This window comes from Pempheris klunzingeri, chromosome 17 (assembly GCF_042242105.1).
Source record: "Pempheris klunzingeri isolate RE-2024b chromosome 17, fPemKlu1.hap1, whole genome shotgun sequence".
Taxonomy (NCBI): domain Eukaryota; kingdom Metazoa; phylum Chordata; class Actinopteri; order Acropomatiformes; family Pempheridae; genus Pempheris; species Pempheris klunzingeri.
The window spans coordinates 13,157,851-13,173,880 of record NC_092028.1 but is presented as its reverse complement, the minus strand read 5'-3'; the positions used below and the strand labels follow the sequence as shown (position 1 = coordinate 13,173,880).

Genomic DNA, 16,030 nt, shown 5'->3' with positions numbered 1-16,030 from the left:
GAATCATAGAAGCATGACTCAGCAAAGTCTGAGGCCATATCAAAAATGATATTTTCCACAGTGAAATACCACAAGATTAGCCATAGTTTTAATGGGCATGTGTAAGTCATTTCAGCCAGCAGGCTCACCAGACAACATTATGCCCTTTTAAAGTACCATTTCTTGTTCACAATGAAAGCAAAAGAACTCTGGTTCCCCCTCTGGAGTCCTTCCACATTCAAGAGTGTTTTGGCCAAGAAATAAACAACGATTTAAGTGTCTCATCAATGGTCAGAAGAAGCAAAAGGTACTCAATTCTTAACAATAATAATCTCAGAGAAAGGCATCTCTATTAAACAGAACACAATGCACAGAGCATTATTGACATACATTTGATTCATGCAGATCTCAGACTGTTAAAGCAAAGAAAATGCCGACAGGAGCTTCACCTGATACAAGACAAAGACTGCAGAGAAACTAATTGTGTAAGCGTGTGTGTGTGTGTGTGTGTGTGTGTGTGTGTGTGTGTGTGTGTGTGTGTGTGTGTGCGTGCATGCGTGGGCTGACCACGACACGATTAAAAAAAAAAGGTGTCAAAAGCACCTTGAGTTCAGCAAAACGTCTAGCAATCAAAAGGAAAGTGACGTCTGCTCTTGAAGATTGATTGAAAGAAAAAAAAAAAAAAAGCTCTCGATGAACAAAAGAACCTCACTGTGTTACTGAAATGTTCACAGGTAAGTTGCACCGTCTGACATTGTGTAGTAATTTTTGTAATTCTCTGGTGTATCGTCTGTCCCCCAACGAAGACCATCTGCTTTTGCTTCAGTTACTGACTTCCTAGGATGTCTTCTGATGACTCACAGAGACCGTGCACAGTTGTTGCTGTTGTTACATTCAGCTGTGACGCGCTTTACGTGTAGGTGGAGGGACTGATATTGATAGTGAGGGAGGCAGTGTAACGAGGGAGTGAGACTCTCATCTGAGAAACAGTGAAAGTTATGTCCCTTCACAGCAAAAGTGGGACAAGGAGTACAACATGCAGCCTTTTAACTGTGTGGATGTACCTCAGCCCTTTTTCTTCAGGCAATGACTTCACTTTTTCAAACTAGAGCTACAGTATAGCAATTGTAGGAGACTTAAAAAAAAACACATCCTTTGGGTGAATCTGCTGCTGAGCCAAAGGGAACTGTAAAAGCCCAGCTAAGCAAAATGGATCCCTCATCTCTCTGTATAAGTCTAGGTTAGCGTCACTTTGCTCCACTTTCCAAAAATAAGCTACTAAATAACCCATTGGGACAGTTTCAGTGGCATGGTCTGAAGCTAGTCCCCAGCCACACACTCCTTCAAACCACCTTTATTCTAAACAGGCACTCGACTGAAATCAATTCCCCTCCATTCCATCTGTGCACAAAAAAATCTCTAATTCAGACCACCACTTTTTATGACAATATTTCCAATAAAGATCGATCACTTTAAAGGTCCCCTGAACCACTACTGAGAAGATTGATTATTTTCTTAATTTAATCGCTGTCCAGTGAAAACTATGAATCTTTAAGTTTGGTGATTAAAATCAACGATTAAGTTTTGTTTTATGGTTGAACAAAATTAAGATCTTGATTAAGTTACTTATTTGGCTGAATGAACCCTTTAAAACCTGAAAATTATATTGTCACAATGCTGTTATGACCACAGTATTTCTAAAAACATGCCCGCAGCGTACATTTTTCATCATTTGAATGCATTGGAATGATAAACAAGCCACTGTATTTAATAACCCAGTAACTGCTTTCTGATAGTTAATTACATTTTTTAAATTTCATTTTCGGCTGGAAATGAAGCCTGATGAATGCAACCCCAGAGCCAATTAAAACACAAAAGAGGTTATGGGGTGGGAGGTAAATTGTTTGTGACAAAGAATTTTGTCATAATAGAATTATTTATTACCACGGCAGCATGTCTCAGCGACACCCAATACTAATATCTTTACACATGGATCTCTAACACCATGAAATATCGCCTTGATGGACTGAGATGGTTTAAAGCTACATTCATGTCTGTGAGGAAGAACCATGGTGCCTCTCTTTGTTTTTTACAGCGTCAGTTAAAACTTCTCATCGCAACCACATTATCCAAGTGATGATCAATGTAAGTGAAAGTGAACATTAGTGCAAATATATCAACAAACTGCAGTATTATGTTAATAAAGAAATATGCAAGACATCATCTACTAAACTTCAGAAGAGAGGTTCATTCCAATGAAAATGTCCCAAATTAATATTTTAACCTTACGCCACATTCACAGTGCTGCATTATTTCTAACTTCACCAGCAGTTTTCCAGTAAATTACGGAACAAAGTCCCTCTTTGGCTCCATTCAAGGCCGTGAAAAGGGATCCGATTTTCATGGACTGACGTCAAAGCCAGACCGAGCTTTGAGCCGAGCTGAGCCGGGACTGAAGTTTCCACAGTTAGTGCTGTCAGGACGTCTCCTCTGACAGAGCTGTCAGCACACAAGGACCACACACACACACACACACACACACACACACGGTCTTAAACACCTGACCCAATTTTTAAGCTGCTACGCCATCCAACAACAACAGCAGCCAGAGAGACATCAACAGACAGCCAAAAAAACAAGTAGCATCAAAATCCTCTCTGTCCCCTCTTGGCAAACCTGTTTTACACACAGCACCTCCCTTCTCTTCATTGCCTCTAATTTTCCTTTTTGCTTCCCTGAATGCAGACAACTTATTTTACTCTCTATTCCTGTATTAATCATTCCAGAGGCATGTCCCAAATCCATTGGGAGAGAGAGACGTCATGCCCAAACCTTGTTGCACAAACAACTTTAAAACAACCCACAAATTCAGCTCTAAACCCCTGACTTGAGCCGGTTCGTCTTACAGCCGCAGCAGAAAACAGGGAAGAGCCAACCCTTAGTTTCAGGTCTGGCCTTTAGTGCCAAAATGCAGACTCCAGACCCCCAACACACCCGGACTCTCCCTCTTCAATATCCTCAGAGCCCCTAGGAGCCCAACACCAAGTCTCAGCTGCATCCCTGACTGTCATCCCCCAACAAGACAACCGATTGGGCCCCATCAGCAGCTCCAAATGCCGCAGTGTGCCAGACAGGATTAGCTCACATCGGGCCAGAGGGGTTGCAGATCCTTCTCCCTCCGCCCCACACCTTATCCTCTAACCCTCCTCCTACTCCGCCTGCTCTTCTGATCCGTTGCCACCAACATAAACATGCGCACACACACTCATGCATGCACACACGCAAAACTTTTATTAAAGGACAACATGGGACAACAATGCTGCATTTGCAGGGACGTGTGCATCTGTGCATACAGTGTATGTTTACATAGATCTGCTAACTGAGTTAGACTGCATTAGAAGAAACAGACTGAAAGTTTAATGATCCCTGTGGAGAAACATTGCTGTTGCAGTAAAAAGATGCTCTCAGACATAGTAAGAGAACAGTGTATGAAGTAGGAAAAAAGTTTGAAATGCATAATATGGATCCTTGAACGATCCTTTTTCTCTTACCTGACGGACATGGAGAACTCTCCGGGGGCGCTCTCACTCTCTCTGACCAGAAAAGCCCCACACTCCCTGTGTCTGAGTCGACTTTCTGCTACACCACGAGATATACGACCAGCAAACCAGCTGCAGGAGAGAAAGAAAAACGGAAGCAATCAAGAAAGAAAGAAAAATATCATTGATGATACTGTTTTATGCATGTGGACTGTGTTGTTCTGGACTCTGTGCAGCTGCACTTAAGTTTGGATATAACTTTGAAATGTCAGTGAAAATGTTGAGACTTTGAAAGCAGCTCACAAAAGTACAGATCAATGCTGACACAGGAACGAAAGAGAGGTTTAAAGTGGCAAAAGAAAAAGGTAAAGTTGCCACGTTTGTTGAGTTATTTTTAAACACGCTGCTAAATATGCACACAGAACAAATCCCTAAATGCTGGATTTCAGTTGTCAGCTGTAGAGCGTGAGTATTTATATCATTTTTCATTTCTTTTTTCGCTCATTAGTCTTGCTTCGCAGAGCAATTTGTTTAGATGCAAGGTTTGCATAAATGAAGCACTGCTTTCATCAACCTGTGCTCTGCAACGACAGTTTGGTGACTCAAATGAGGAGAGGGCGCATCCAATATAGCGGCCACATTAACGCAGCCTCTTGATTAAGGCCATCGGGCCCGAATTCTGGGTTTTTACTTCATGGCTTTTTGAAGAAATGTGAAGGAGGAAAAATACTCACAGACGCCATGTATCCCAACGGACAACTCATGTCCCAGCAGTGTGCACAAACTTAACTAGGCAACTCCAATCGGGCCGCACATCAGTGTTCATTAACGAGCCAGAGCCGCTGTAATGGCTGTGTTGTCAGTTTAGTGTTTGTCACAGCAAAAAGTAGAACCCAGCTGGTGTATGACCATCTGATGAAGATACAGGGTGTACCAGCAGCTTCACTGTAAACACACACACACACACACACACACATACACGCTCAACCGTATCGTGTGTGATTACGTAAGGCAGCGAGTGAGTGTGTCCCTTTGGGTAGGCTGCCTTATGCCGAAGTGCAGATGTCCAAAGCAGAGCAGAAAACGCCCCCGAGCTGCACACACTCACTGATGAGCTGTTTAGATAGACCAGTGCTGGACGTGTGAAATGTATTCATCTGCTTTACAGATGAGTTGAAGATGCATGTGTGTGTGTGTGTGTGTGTCGGTGTGCGTTTGTGCACTTACGCATGTGGTCGCAGGTTGATGTAGTTTTTTGGCACAAAGCCTTTTCTGTTGTGGAGCTCAGCTGTGTACCAGTTAGGATCATCCTCCATGTTGGTAATCTAGGAGCGAACACACACACACACACACACACACATAGCCATGTTTCCATCACTTTGGACATTACATTGACTTACATTCATTTTATGGAGACTTACCCTAACTCTAATTATAACTACTACTTGCCTAAACCTAACCATTACATTAACCTTACCATTAAACCAAATCTTCACCCTAAGATTGAATGATTCATGTTATGGGGACTTGCACTTCATCCTCACAATGTGCCTGTGTAAGTTGATTTATGTCCCCACAACATGAGTAATACATGTCCACACACACACAAACAAAATATTGCCCATAATGATGTTGATGCAGGCTATTATTATCGGGTGAAAGCCTACTGTCATTTCTCTCTCGCTCACTGCATATCAATCTCCTTGCCAGGCCTCTTTTATTCCATTATCCGGTACAGTTGCTTTCATTCATCTTTGTGTCCTCGACTTGCACAACTTCGGAAGCACACAAGTTCAAAATGCCACATAAGCTCTTCATGAATGCACATGTGGGACAGCAAACAGATCGGCATTGTTGGAATGTAACTAGGGACATTTATTTAAGTACTGTACTCACATTCAACATTTTAGCTGCTTGTATTTTACTTGAGTCTTTTCTTTTCACAACACTTTCTGCTTCCACTCCACTGCAAATCAGAGGGAGATATTCTACTTTTTTTTTTTGCACACGAAATATATGAAGAGCTTGTAAAATATGGTGTTTTATATAAGATGCTTAAAAAAAACAAACTACCCATATATACCAGTGGAGCTGAACCTATTAGATAATTAATCAAATGATCGATTAACAGAAATAATTTGGTAATTCTTCGTGTAAAAAGATTTTATGGTCCCAGCTACACAAATCTAATCATCTTTAATGTGAAAGCGTCACTATTGTCTCTTTGAACTTGTGATTTCTTACTATTTCATTATTTTCAGTCAAAACAACAAAACTCCACCTCAACCAGCTACAGCAGTAAAATCTTGTTTTACGTAATGCATGAGTAATAATAGAATATATAATAGTATAACAGTCACACAGACCATTTTTCTGCTTTGAGCACTTTAACTTTTATGCTTATGTATTTTTACAATATTGCATTGATACTTCTACTTAGTAAAAAATGAAGGAACCTCCTCCCCTGACCAGACTTGAACTGCATGAACCCATACTGTACATATTGTCGCTGCACATAACAGAGCAGATGTGTTGAACATGAGTTGGGGGTGATGAGACGCTGTCACCTGATAAGCTCCAGTTTAACTGCTTTAATGTTTACCCTCTTTATCATTTCTCAATTCATTGGTCTTGTCGCTGTTTTCTCTCTTGCGTTGTCATTTTGTATTCAGTATTCTAATTCAGAGTGTGACATTCCTCGTCTTTTTGATACTTTAAGCTGTTTTGTTTGCCCTGCTTGATTTGCAGTGACACGTTTTACAAATCTTGTATTTTCCTTTCCTTATTTTCCCATCACTTTTGGAGCTTTTTTTTTTTTTTATCACAGTTTTATCAGTTAAACTCAAATAAAATGTGACATATAGTCAAATCTGAAATGTATGCTGCCAGTAAGGACCTCTATGCAAATCTACCATCTGCCAAAAAGTTGTCCTGTCCCCTCTCTGCCTTTAGAAACTTCATTTCATGCACTGCCTATTTTAATGGTTGCACTGCACGAGCATGTTAAATTGTGTTGCAGGCCAAGGAATGATTTACTGCTCATAGCATCAATCATTGTTCAGTCACAGAACTCTGATTGCCCTTTCAATCAGTAGGTTGTTTGCATGTGGGCCAAACAACATTTGATTCGAATAATAAGAAATCACTCTGAAACAACCCCTTCCTACATTTTAAGTAGTTTAAGATAACATGTTGGACTGTCTGGTTGGACGCTTTCTCTTGTCTACAGTCATTTATCCAACCCACTGCGCCACAGCCTCAGTTAATTCCTCACTCGGACACTGTGACCCACAGATGATAACTTTAATAACCAAAATTTTAATTGAAAAGCATCATGTCCCTGCCATCTCCTATTGCCACCCCTCATGATACTCCCTCTGTATGTTTTTACTGATTGTGCAATTAACTTCACCAAGGGTACATTACAGATACATCAACAGTTCTTGACTTTGCAATAAATCAGCTGTTCTACTTTTCATCCTGCAGACAAGACACTGCATCATCAAAGCCCCACTATCAAACTAGTTCTAAATCTTTGGGTAAAGATAAGAAATAATAAAAAATCCAAAACCATTCTTGCTTTGTGAATATACGAATATATACACATATATACACACATATATATATATATATATATATATATATATATATATATATATATATATATATATATATTTCTCCCCTCTTCATTCAGGATATGTATAAACAGGATATTTATCCATGTCCACCCCCACTAATTCAGTAAGCTCCCTCTGGACCAAACCAATCGAAAAAATAATTAATAATTACATCATTAATCCTTAAAATAACTATAAACCCCAAATGCATCAAGGACAAACACAAAATTTCGTGAACATCTGCACCACACAGTAGAGTTGTTCTTAATGAGGCTGAAACAGGTCAGGTGATACCCGGTACCTGAATGCCCTGTTCAGGCACATTGAAAGACAGCTGACTGTCTCTAGGCTTGGGTTGTTGGTTTTTTTTTTTTATCCCAAAAGAGGAGTCTGTCACACCAATTTAAATCCCAGATTGTCACATTCATGTGTTAGGGTTTGGAGAACAAAAGAAACGTGTTTGTCTGCTCTACTTTTGTGTCCCTTGGTTTAGACTTCTTCCTGCTTTAAAAAGAATGTCAGATCAGCTACTTTTTTTATTTAATTATGAAACTATTTTCATCATCTCATAATGAGTGTGCATGTGGTTTGTACCGTAAAAGGTGCGTTTTGACAAAGAAAAAAAGCACCAGTCAGCAGTGACAGGAAGGTATCTGACAGCTGCTTTTTTTTTTTTTTTTTTTTTACATGATGGACATTTTGCATGACGCTATATGAAATGTGACATGGTAAAGCTCAGGCAATCTGGTGCTGTAAGCCGGAAAGAACAAATGTGAAGAATTATTTAAAAGTGGTGTTTGACCTAAGCCTGAACCGGTGCTGCTTAGCTGAGACAAGACAGCAGTTTATCCCAGTGGGGAGAAAGAAAGTGTGGCACACAAGCTGAACAGTGTTTTAAGTGTCAGCTCCATTTCAGTGACCCACAAATGTGTCACTGTGGCCATAAAGCACGGGTTCACTTTGATAATATTGACCTAGCCATCAATGTTTAGTACAGTATTATGCTGGAATTTACAGGTAAATACTACGGCAAACAGATAATCACATTTATTTACTGCAACAACAGTAACTAAACTAAATGCCACCTCATTTTGTCTGTGTCATACACTGACACACTGCTCCAAAAAAATGGCTTTGCAGACAGCAGAAATGAGAAGCTGTTTTATTCACGTGTCGTCTAATAATGGAACAGAGTCTGTCTGGGATGAATAATATACCAGCATACTGCATGCACACACAGTCAAAGGTAAATTCCAATCCATGCATGGCTTGTATAAGTGGCCATAGTAATATCATGATGAGAACAACATCATAGGGGTTTTCCCAGTCAATAAAAAGTGCCCCTGGAAGAAAAGTTTTCTTTTTGATATTACTGTGTCTTCTACCATTAGGCCAACTGTATGAGTGCCTAACAGCTGGTGCGCCAGTGTAAGTCTAGAAAGAAGCTCTTGCTCTTTAATTCTGAGGATTACTGCTGATGTCTCAGAGCGACAATTTTCTACTACAATAATTTCCAGCTGTGCAGGAACTATCTCAGCGCTGCACTTGCTCTCTTATCCGTCATTAAAATACAGTAGTATGTGTTTGTTTTGCATCTTACAGCAAAAAATGGACTAGTTCAAAGTAAAAGTTTAGGAATTAAACAAGAATAGCTTTTTAAAAGAAGATTGACAAATCTGTCATTTCTGTTGGCTAAATATGACGCTTTAGCCAGCGCCCACTTAGCTTAGCATAGGCACTGGAAACAGCTAGCCTGAAATGTTATGTTTCTTTGCCCTGACAAGAAATAGTCCTGCACATAACAAACCACACCAAGTCATTTTTATACTTTAGTTTGTGTACAAATTAAGAAAATTAGATAAAATAAGTTAATGAGTGAGCTTTCCCTGTCTTTATGCTAAGCTAAGCTAGCCAACTGCTGCCAGCAGCAAAAAAAAAAAAAAAAGAGAATAAAGATTTCCCAAAATATCAAACTTCCTTTAACCAAATTTTTGCTATAGGACTCCATATTCCTGTAAAATGCTTTCAGCTGCCGATCACTATCTCAGTGTTTCAGTGTTTGTAACAATACAAAACAAGACTTGCAATACAAGTCCAAACCATCGATTGGCCAGTTTCTCATACTGCGCTTTCTTTAGTCAGCAACAGCAACACCTGGATACTGAGTGTCAAGAGCTGTAGACGATGAAGTTATAATTGTTGTAATTATCACAGCGGAGGCAGAGAGAGAAGGAGAGAGGTGGTAAAGCTGTTGGTTCACTACTGCTCTGATCTAGAAGTACAGCTAATGTTTGTGACACGTGCTGTATGTCCTTAGATAGACAGACAGACCGGCAGACAGACAGATGGATAGATTGATAGATAGACAAGTGGAAAGAATTCTTTCTCTTACCTTGAGCATGTCGCCCTTGTTGAAACTCAGTTCATCACCCTCTGTGGCACGAAACGTATACAGTGCCATTGCTTCCATGCCGAGACCTCCCAACACACACACACACACTCACACTCACACTCACACACACACAAACACTCTTGGACCCCCCACTAATGCCCCTTGCACCGGCTGGGGGCAGGTGGGGAAAGAGAGAAATGTGAAAAAAAAAAAAAAAAAAAATCAAGGAAGAGGGAAGTGGATGCAATTAAAAAAACAGACAGCGAGAGAAGAACAGCCAAGAGAGGAGAGGTCTGTCCACAGAGAACATGCAAGAGAGTCAGAGCGGAGGATGAGAAAGTGTGAGCTCGGCAAAGGGAAAGACACGACTGGCTGCTGCTCAGCAACACACCACCATGAGTATCGCTGAGAGAGAGAGAGAGAGAGAGAGAGAGAGAGAGAGAGGGAGAGAGAGGCAGCAAGCAGGGGCAAGGGAGTGGGAGGCACTTCCTGTGTATATATTTGTCTCACATTGCTGGTGTGGCTTCTGTGGATTCTGTGTATCTGTGTGTGTTTCTTCAATCAGTTTTCTGTATGTGTGTGTGTGTGTCTGTGTGGTTTGTCGGTACACTTCTGTCATTGTGTGAACCGGCTTTGCTTCACACCTTTGAAACAGAAAGTGAGCTCATGTTTGCTGTTCCTCTTTTTTCAAGTCTTACATTAAAGGTGAAGGTCAGGGCCAGCTTAGAAGCGAAGGAATAATTCGCCCCAAAATGTGGGCATTCACGAAACACCAGTGAAGTCCTTAAAGTTCATGACGCACGCAGCAGGGTCGCAGATTTCAATTTCAGTTCCCATCTGTGGTCGTTGGGCCAGCAGCCATAACGATTGTTTGATTTCCCTTTTGCTAAACTGTCCTCTTTCCACCCCACCCCCCCCCCGTCCACGTGTACGTGTTACATTACAGTTTTGTCGAGGCTTTGGTAGCATTCAAGATCTGCAAGGCATCCATCTGAAACAGTGAAAACGAAGAGGTGTCTGTGGTCAGAAACTTTCATTTTCTCACATACAAAAGCTGGCATAAAGGGTAGCAGGATGAACTTCAGAAAAAAATAAAAGAGAATAAAGGATGGACGACATTACCCGCTTTGAGTTTGGTTTTCCTACTTAGGGATGTGAGCCTGACAACAGCAGCAGGTTGCTAACAAGAGCACCCATTCCAATTTACGTCACCTGCAAGATTAAACCAAAACAGAAAAGCCTGCAGGTTTGAGAGACAATGAGGAGAATACTTCCTTATGAAATTATTCTTCCAATGAGGTAATGCTCAACTGAGCCACTGGTATTCAGGACAAATATGGATCGAAATGACAAGAAAGCATGTTGAGCCATTTATTGTCTAATTGGCTTGAAGAAAGATAATTATACCTCGGAGTAACACTGAGAAGTCCTCCATGTGCCTCTAAAAGTCTTTAATGGGAGAAATGTGATGCTGAGCTGTAAATCAAAATCCAGGCGCAAGGTGGCATTCCTGTTAACACCTCGCATCGACCATAAATCAGAGTTTCACGTCACCTATTTTTCTCAGATGTTGTGAATTAACCCAAAAGGTCATCGGTGCTGGCTCTGAAAACTGCAGAAGATTGCACAAACGGATGCCACAGCGCTTGCATAAAATATACTACTTTGAAAGGTTAGCGGGTCTCTTTTTGGTGTAAGATACAACATAGAAACTTGAGGTCTAAATTTTCCAAACTGCACACTGAGGCCACTGTCAGCTGTCACAGAATGAGAAAGCATTCGCCCTTTTGCCTTGTCAAAATACGGCATGAGAAATGTAGCTGTTCAGAACCCTGACTTATGCATCATGAAATGACCTTGCAGCACAATACTTATATAACACCAAAACGCATTCACATTTTACTTCATTTAAAACGGCGCTAGCTCACATGTTACATATGTGAGAAAGAATGAGGAGAAAAACTGACCAAACTAAACAGAACAAGACAAAGCAGAACAGCAGGAAAGCATGAAACAGGCTGCGGTTTCAATAGCATGACCTGTCCAGGAAATCCCCAGTCAGCTGGTCACTTGACTCAGCCATGAGAGGAGGAGGAAGAGGAAGAGAGGAAGTGGAACTGCCTTTCAGCTGAAGGGCCAAAGCATAATTTTGTCCTTTACTTTTTTCCCTCCTTGAGTGTGATGATTTCTCTTGAGTTCCCACACATGAGGACATGTGTGGCATCGCAATTAGGATGCATCCCACAGCAGACAGTTTTTTTTTTGGCTGTATATAAGCACTGAACAGGAATCTTAAATGTGAATAATAGATAGTAAATATAGATTTCATTTCAGCGCCAAACGTGTCATTTAAAGATGACTAAGCGTCAGAGGACTTAGGGATCCGTACAAGCTTGTACACTTGTGCTATTTGGTCATTGGTGGTGTGTTTGTGTGCCACTTCCGAGCCTCACTTGCCCATCAAACAGTGTGGGCGGCACTTTAGTTCTTTCTTTGGATTTACAGTTTGCCAAGTTGGATTTTCTGTAGGTGGTTCTGTTCTTTGTCTACTCAGCCACAGCGGTGTTCACTCTTCATACCCTTTTCTTCTGTTCAGTTCACTGAGCTGATGCAATTACATCATTTCCTGTGTCCGTTTCCAGCGAAGACCGGATGTTTTGAATAAGAGAGTTTTATCACTTTCGTGAAGTGACCGTCTTTCCACATTCTCTGATGACGCTGGGGACAATGACCAGAATTGAGCGGCCTACAGTTGTGGAGCATACATGTCATCCACAACACACAGGCACATCTAGTATGCAGGCTACTGCTTTTCTGCCTGAGTGACGCTAACATCTCATCCTGTCAGGAGCACTGATGCAGAGGGCATGAAATAGAACAGGTTTGTGTGTGTGTGTGTGTGTGTGTGTGTGTGTGTGTGTGTGTGTGTGGCAGCGGAAGCGGAAGCAAGTGGGCAACAGCGGAAAAGCAGGTGGGCACAAAGTCTCTCAACTTCCCTTCAAAGACAATGACAAACTCTGCCTTTCTCCGTCTGTGTAGTCTGAAGGTGCAGTTTCTCATTAGTTTGCCCTCACACTTTCTTCTCCTCTTTTCTGTTACCACGCTCTGAAAAAAAACACACGTCATCTCTGTTCATTGATCTCTTTCTCTCTCCTTCTTATGGCTCCATGACACTATTTTCTCTCTTTCTCCTCTTGTTTTCCCTTTTTTTCTCCCCTTTCTCTAGCTGATTTTGCAAGGAATTCAGATCAAAAACACCCACACGTCTACCTCCTCTCCACGATCATGCATATATCTAATAATAAGCAATCAATAGGCAGTAGGAATTTCCTCTAACACTGTGCAAATGAACTTTTCTGTTGCCAGTGCTCACTCTTCTATCATGACGGAGTATTTTATCATTGAGTCAATAAAATGAGGAGTAAAAAAAGCAGGGATTGTTAATTCTAAAAATTGAAAATTTGATGTCTAACCATCAGAGAAACCCAGATAAAATGTCAGAATCTTAAATGTGTGAAGGCCCACTGTTGTGATCGCTCTTGAAAACGTATGTGCCATGTAAAAATTAATTACTCACAGCTTGTCTGTTAATAAGAGTGCTTTTTGTGCCACTTTTTGCATCAGCTGGTTCACAAGAATAAAAGTGTCTGCAGTGATACTGAAACCATGGCAAAAATATAGGAAATCTTGTTCCCTAATTAAACATCATTGTAGTTTTACTCTTGTAATTTATAATGAATCAAAGCAACAAAAAAAAATCTAATTCTACATTAATTTGAGCAGACTGATATTACTGTTGGCTGTGTTTGAATTAATATGGCTGTTTGCCGCTGAGTAAAATTAGCACTGTGTATTATTCATGTTTCCTCTGTAACTGTTGGTTCAAATCACATCAGTTAAGTTTATAGTGTATGGGATATCTGCTACAAAGAAATGGGCTGAAGACTACAGCACGCTGTGCAGTGCAAACAAAAAGGCAGCTTGACTTACTGAATTATTGATTGCAATATGTAATTTTGTCTGTTTTTCGGGATCAGTAACAAGAAAAAGAAACTGGAAAAATCTACATTTTGTCACTGCTGATTGTTGGTGACTAAAACTTTCAAGTTCAACTCGCAGAGCTCATGAGGTATGTGTACTAAAAATGAGTGAATGTCAACTGTTAAAGCTGTTAAGCACCTTTTTTTTTTCTCTTCTTGCTCACCTTCTCCAGGTGGAATTTAAACCAGCCCCTAGCAAGGATAAACCATTTGCATGTATGAAAAGATTTACCTAATAAGCCGGCAGGAGTGGCATGTATTATACATTATCCTGTTTCATGCTTTCTGTCTTCTTCTGCTTTTCTGCTGATTTCAGCCCCGTCTGGAGCCACGTGTTCTACATCAGGCCAAAGACTGAACCCTGCCAATCTTTTCCCCCTTCCACATTACATAACTTTGTTGCTTTCAAAACTGGTGCACCAGTTATTCATGCAGCAACCATCAGGCCTCTATATGGTGCATCTGTAAGTTTCCTTATTTGAGCCTCTATGTTCACACATACTGCTGAAATATATTAAAGATGACTCACATGTGTCGCTGCTTTTGTGACTGTGATTTACTGCAGACAGCGCCTGATGTGCTGGTGTGTGATGAACAATGCTCAATTATATAGTGTGGAAACCTGTGACAGAGACTGAACATTTTGAGCTTCAACAGATTATTTATTGAAGGGTTGATGTACTCTCATGTTTATCTGTTATTTCCATCCTTTGTTATTATATTTCATTAAATTAATTAAAGTGTGAAGACACTTTTATCCGCTCATTGTGCACATGGGTGAATGAAGGTGTTTGTCATTCAAACACGATACAGAGAGGTTTTCTACCAGACCGCAAGTCCCCTCAAAAAGCAGTAATAATAATAAATAGAATAAAAAAATAGCAATGTAACAGTGGGAAGGTGTATCCTTGTGTGGATTTTACTGGCCCGATGAAAATGAGAGTATCTGGTGTTTTCTACGGCTCTACTCACTGACTTTACCTCAGTGTGACTTGGTCAGTTTAGACCTAAGGGTGCAGCAGGGACAGCTAAAGGCCTAGTGAGTCTCTAATGGGGTATGAGTGTTGGGAATGGGGGTAATTATATGAATGTAGGCAGGCTGCAGTGTTTAATGTTAATTAGTCTTAATGACTTTTTAAATGATGGTTCACCAGTGCTAATCACATATTAAAGGGCACATATATCTGCAGGGTCTCTGTTAGAAGGACCTCCCAAGCTACTGTCACATAACAATAAAACCTTCTGATCATTGGTCTAATAATAAAAAGTAGAACACTCCTGACCTCTGTTGGCTGAAATCGGAACTGCATGGGAGTGATGAGATCTGATCTGCTGGAGGCACCCACACATCGTGCGACATTCGTGACCTTTATTGCTGTCACTGACAAGGTCAGATATTTCTCCTCCGATGGAATAGCTCAGCCAGGTTTGCACAAGCTTTAATAGGCTTGGTTATGCACCCAGGCAAACATGATAACACTCAGGCAGACATGATAAGAAAGCACTTAAACTATGAAACAAGGTGATATCATGTTGTGATGAATGGTCTGATTGTGTGTCAAGGTGAAATTTTTGAATGTTTTATTTAACGTGTTGCTTGCAAAACAATGACTTGAGTCAAAGCTCTGACCCGATCTTGAAGTTTTGTGGTTGATCGCATGCTGCGAAGGGAGAAAGCATTTATCGCACTTGTTTTAACAATTCCAGTTGTTTGGGTTTTTTTTTGTTTGTATTCTAGAGAAATATGTTTATTTTTACATTTAATAGCAGCAAGACATTATGCCCTCCTCCTGTCACCTCTGGTGTTGTTGAGCAAACCAGCTTTGGTACACAATCCTCCACTGAATGAGGAGCTAAATATTGACTATTTCGGTGTGACCCATCTGTGAAAATGGATGCCAGGTTTGGGTTACTATCAGCATTCAGAAAACACTGTTAGAAAATACTTTTTTTGGTAAAGGTCTGGCGTAAGTGAATAATTAGGAACAGCAGATTAGAAGTTCTCCATCTTTTTCTGGGAACTAAGTGACAGAATTTCATCAACTTTGTCCTTAATAATTGTTACAATAAATAATTATTTTTCTTGCAGCCTGACTTACAAACGTCAGGTCTGTTCTGTTTCTAACCATGAAACTAGTGTGGCTGATAGCAGAACAGTCTTGTTTAAACAGTCTGTTCACACCAGGATGTCCACGTCTATCTTTCTCTCTGACTTTCTCACGCAGTGACGGACAAACACGCCCAAATCAGCTTGGCTTGGGCTTTCTTTGGCTTATCCTTTGCTCTGAACATAGCAGAGAGATATCTCCAGTGAGGTTCTCTTTATAAACACTGAGCGGGTGGGAGAAGAAAAAGACCAAAAATAAAATGTCACTGCCAGCCAGGAGGTACAGTTTATTAATAGTAAGACAAAAAAAAAAAAAACAGCCTCCGCAATGGCTGTCTACATACGGTAGCTCAGGT

At 40.6% G+C, this 16,030-nt stretch overlaps 1 protein-coding gene across 1 annotated transcript in view; it reads right to left on the bottom strand.

Annotated features, from left to right (window-relative positions):
• grapa (GRB2 related adaptor protein a) overlaps nucleotides 1-9,654 on the bottom strand; it is a 28,633-nt gene extending 18,979 nt beyond the window's left edge. The window contains exons 1-3 of the mRNA XM_070847670.1: nucleotides 9,528-9,654; nucleotides 4,746-4,843; nucleotides 3,531-3,650 (exon numbers count right to left, since the gene is read on the bottom strand). Coding sequence (XP_070703771.1) covers nucleotides 3,531-3,650; nucleotides 4,746-4,843; nucleotides 9,528-9,605 — 296 coding nt within the window. The 5' untranslated portion in view covers nucleotides 9,606-9,654. The remainder of the gene's footprint in view (nucleotides 1-3,530; nucleotides 3,651-4,745; nucleotides 4,844-9,527) is intronic.
• Between the last annotated feature and the right edge of the window lie 6,376 nt (nucleotides 9,655-16,030).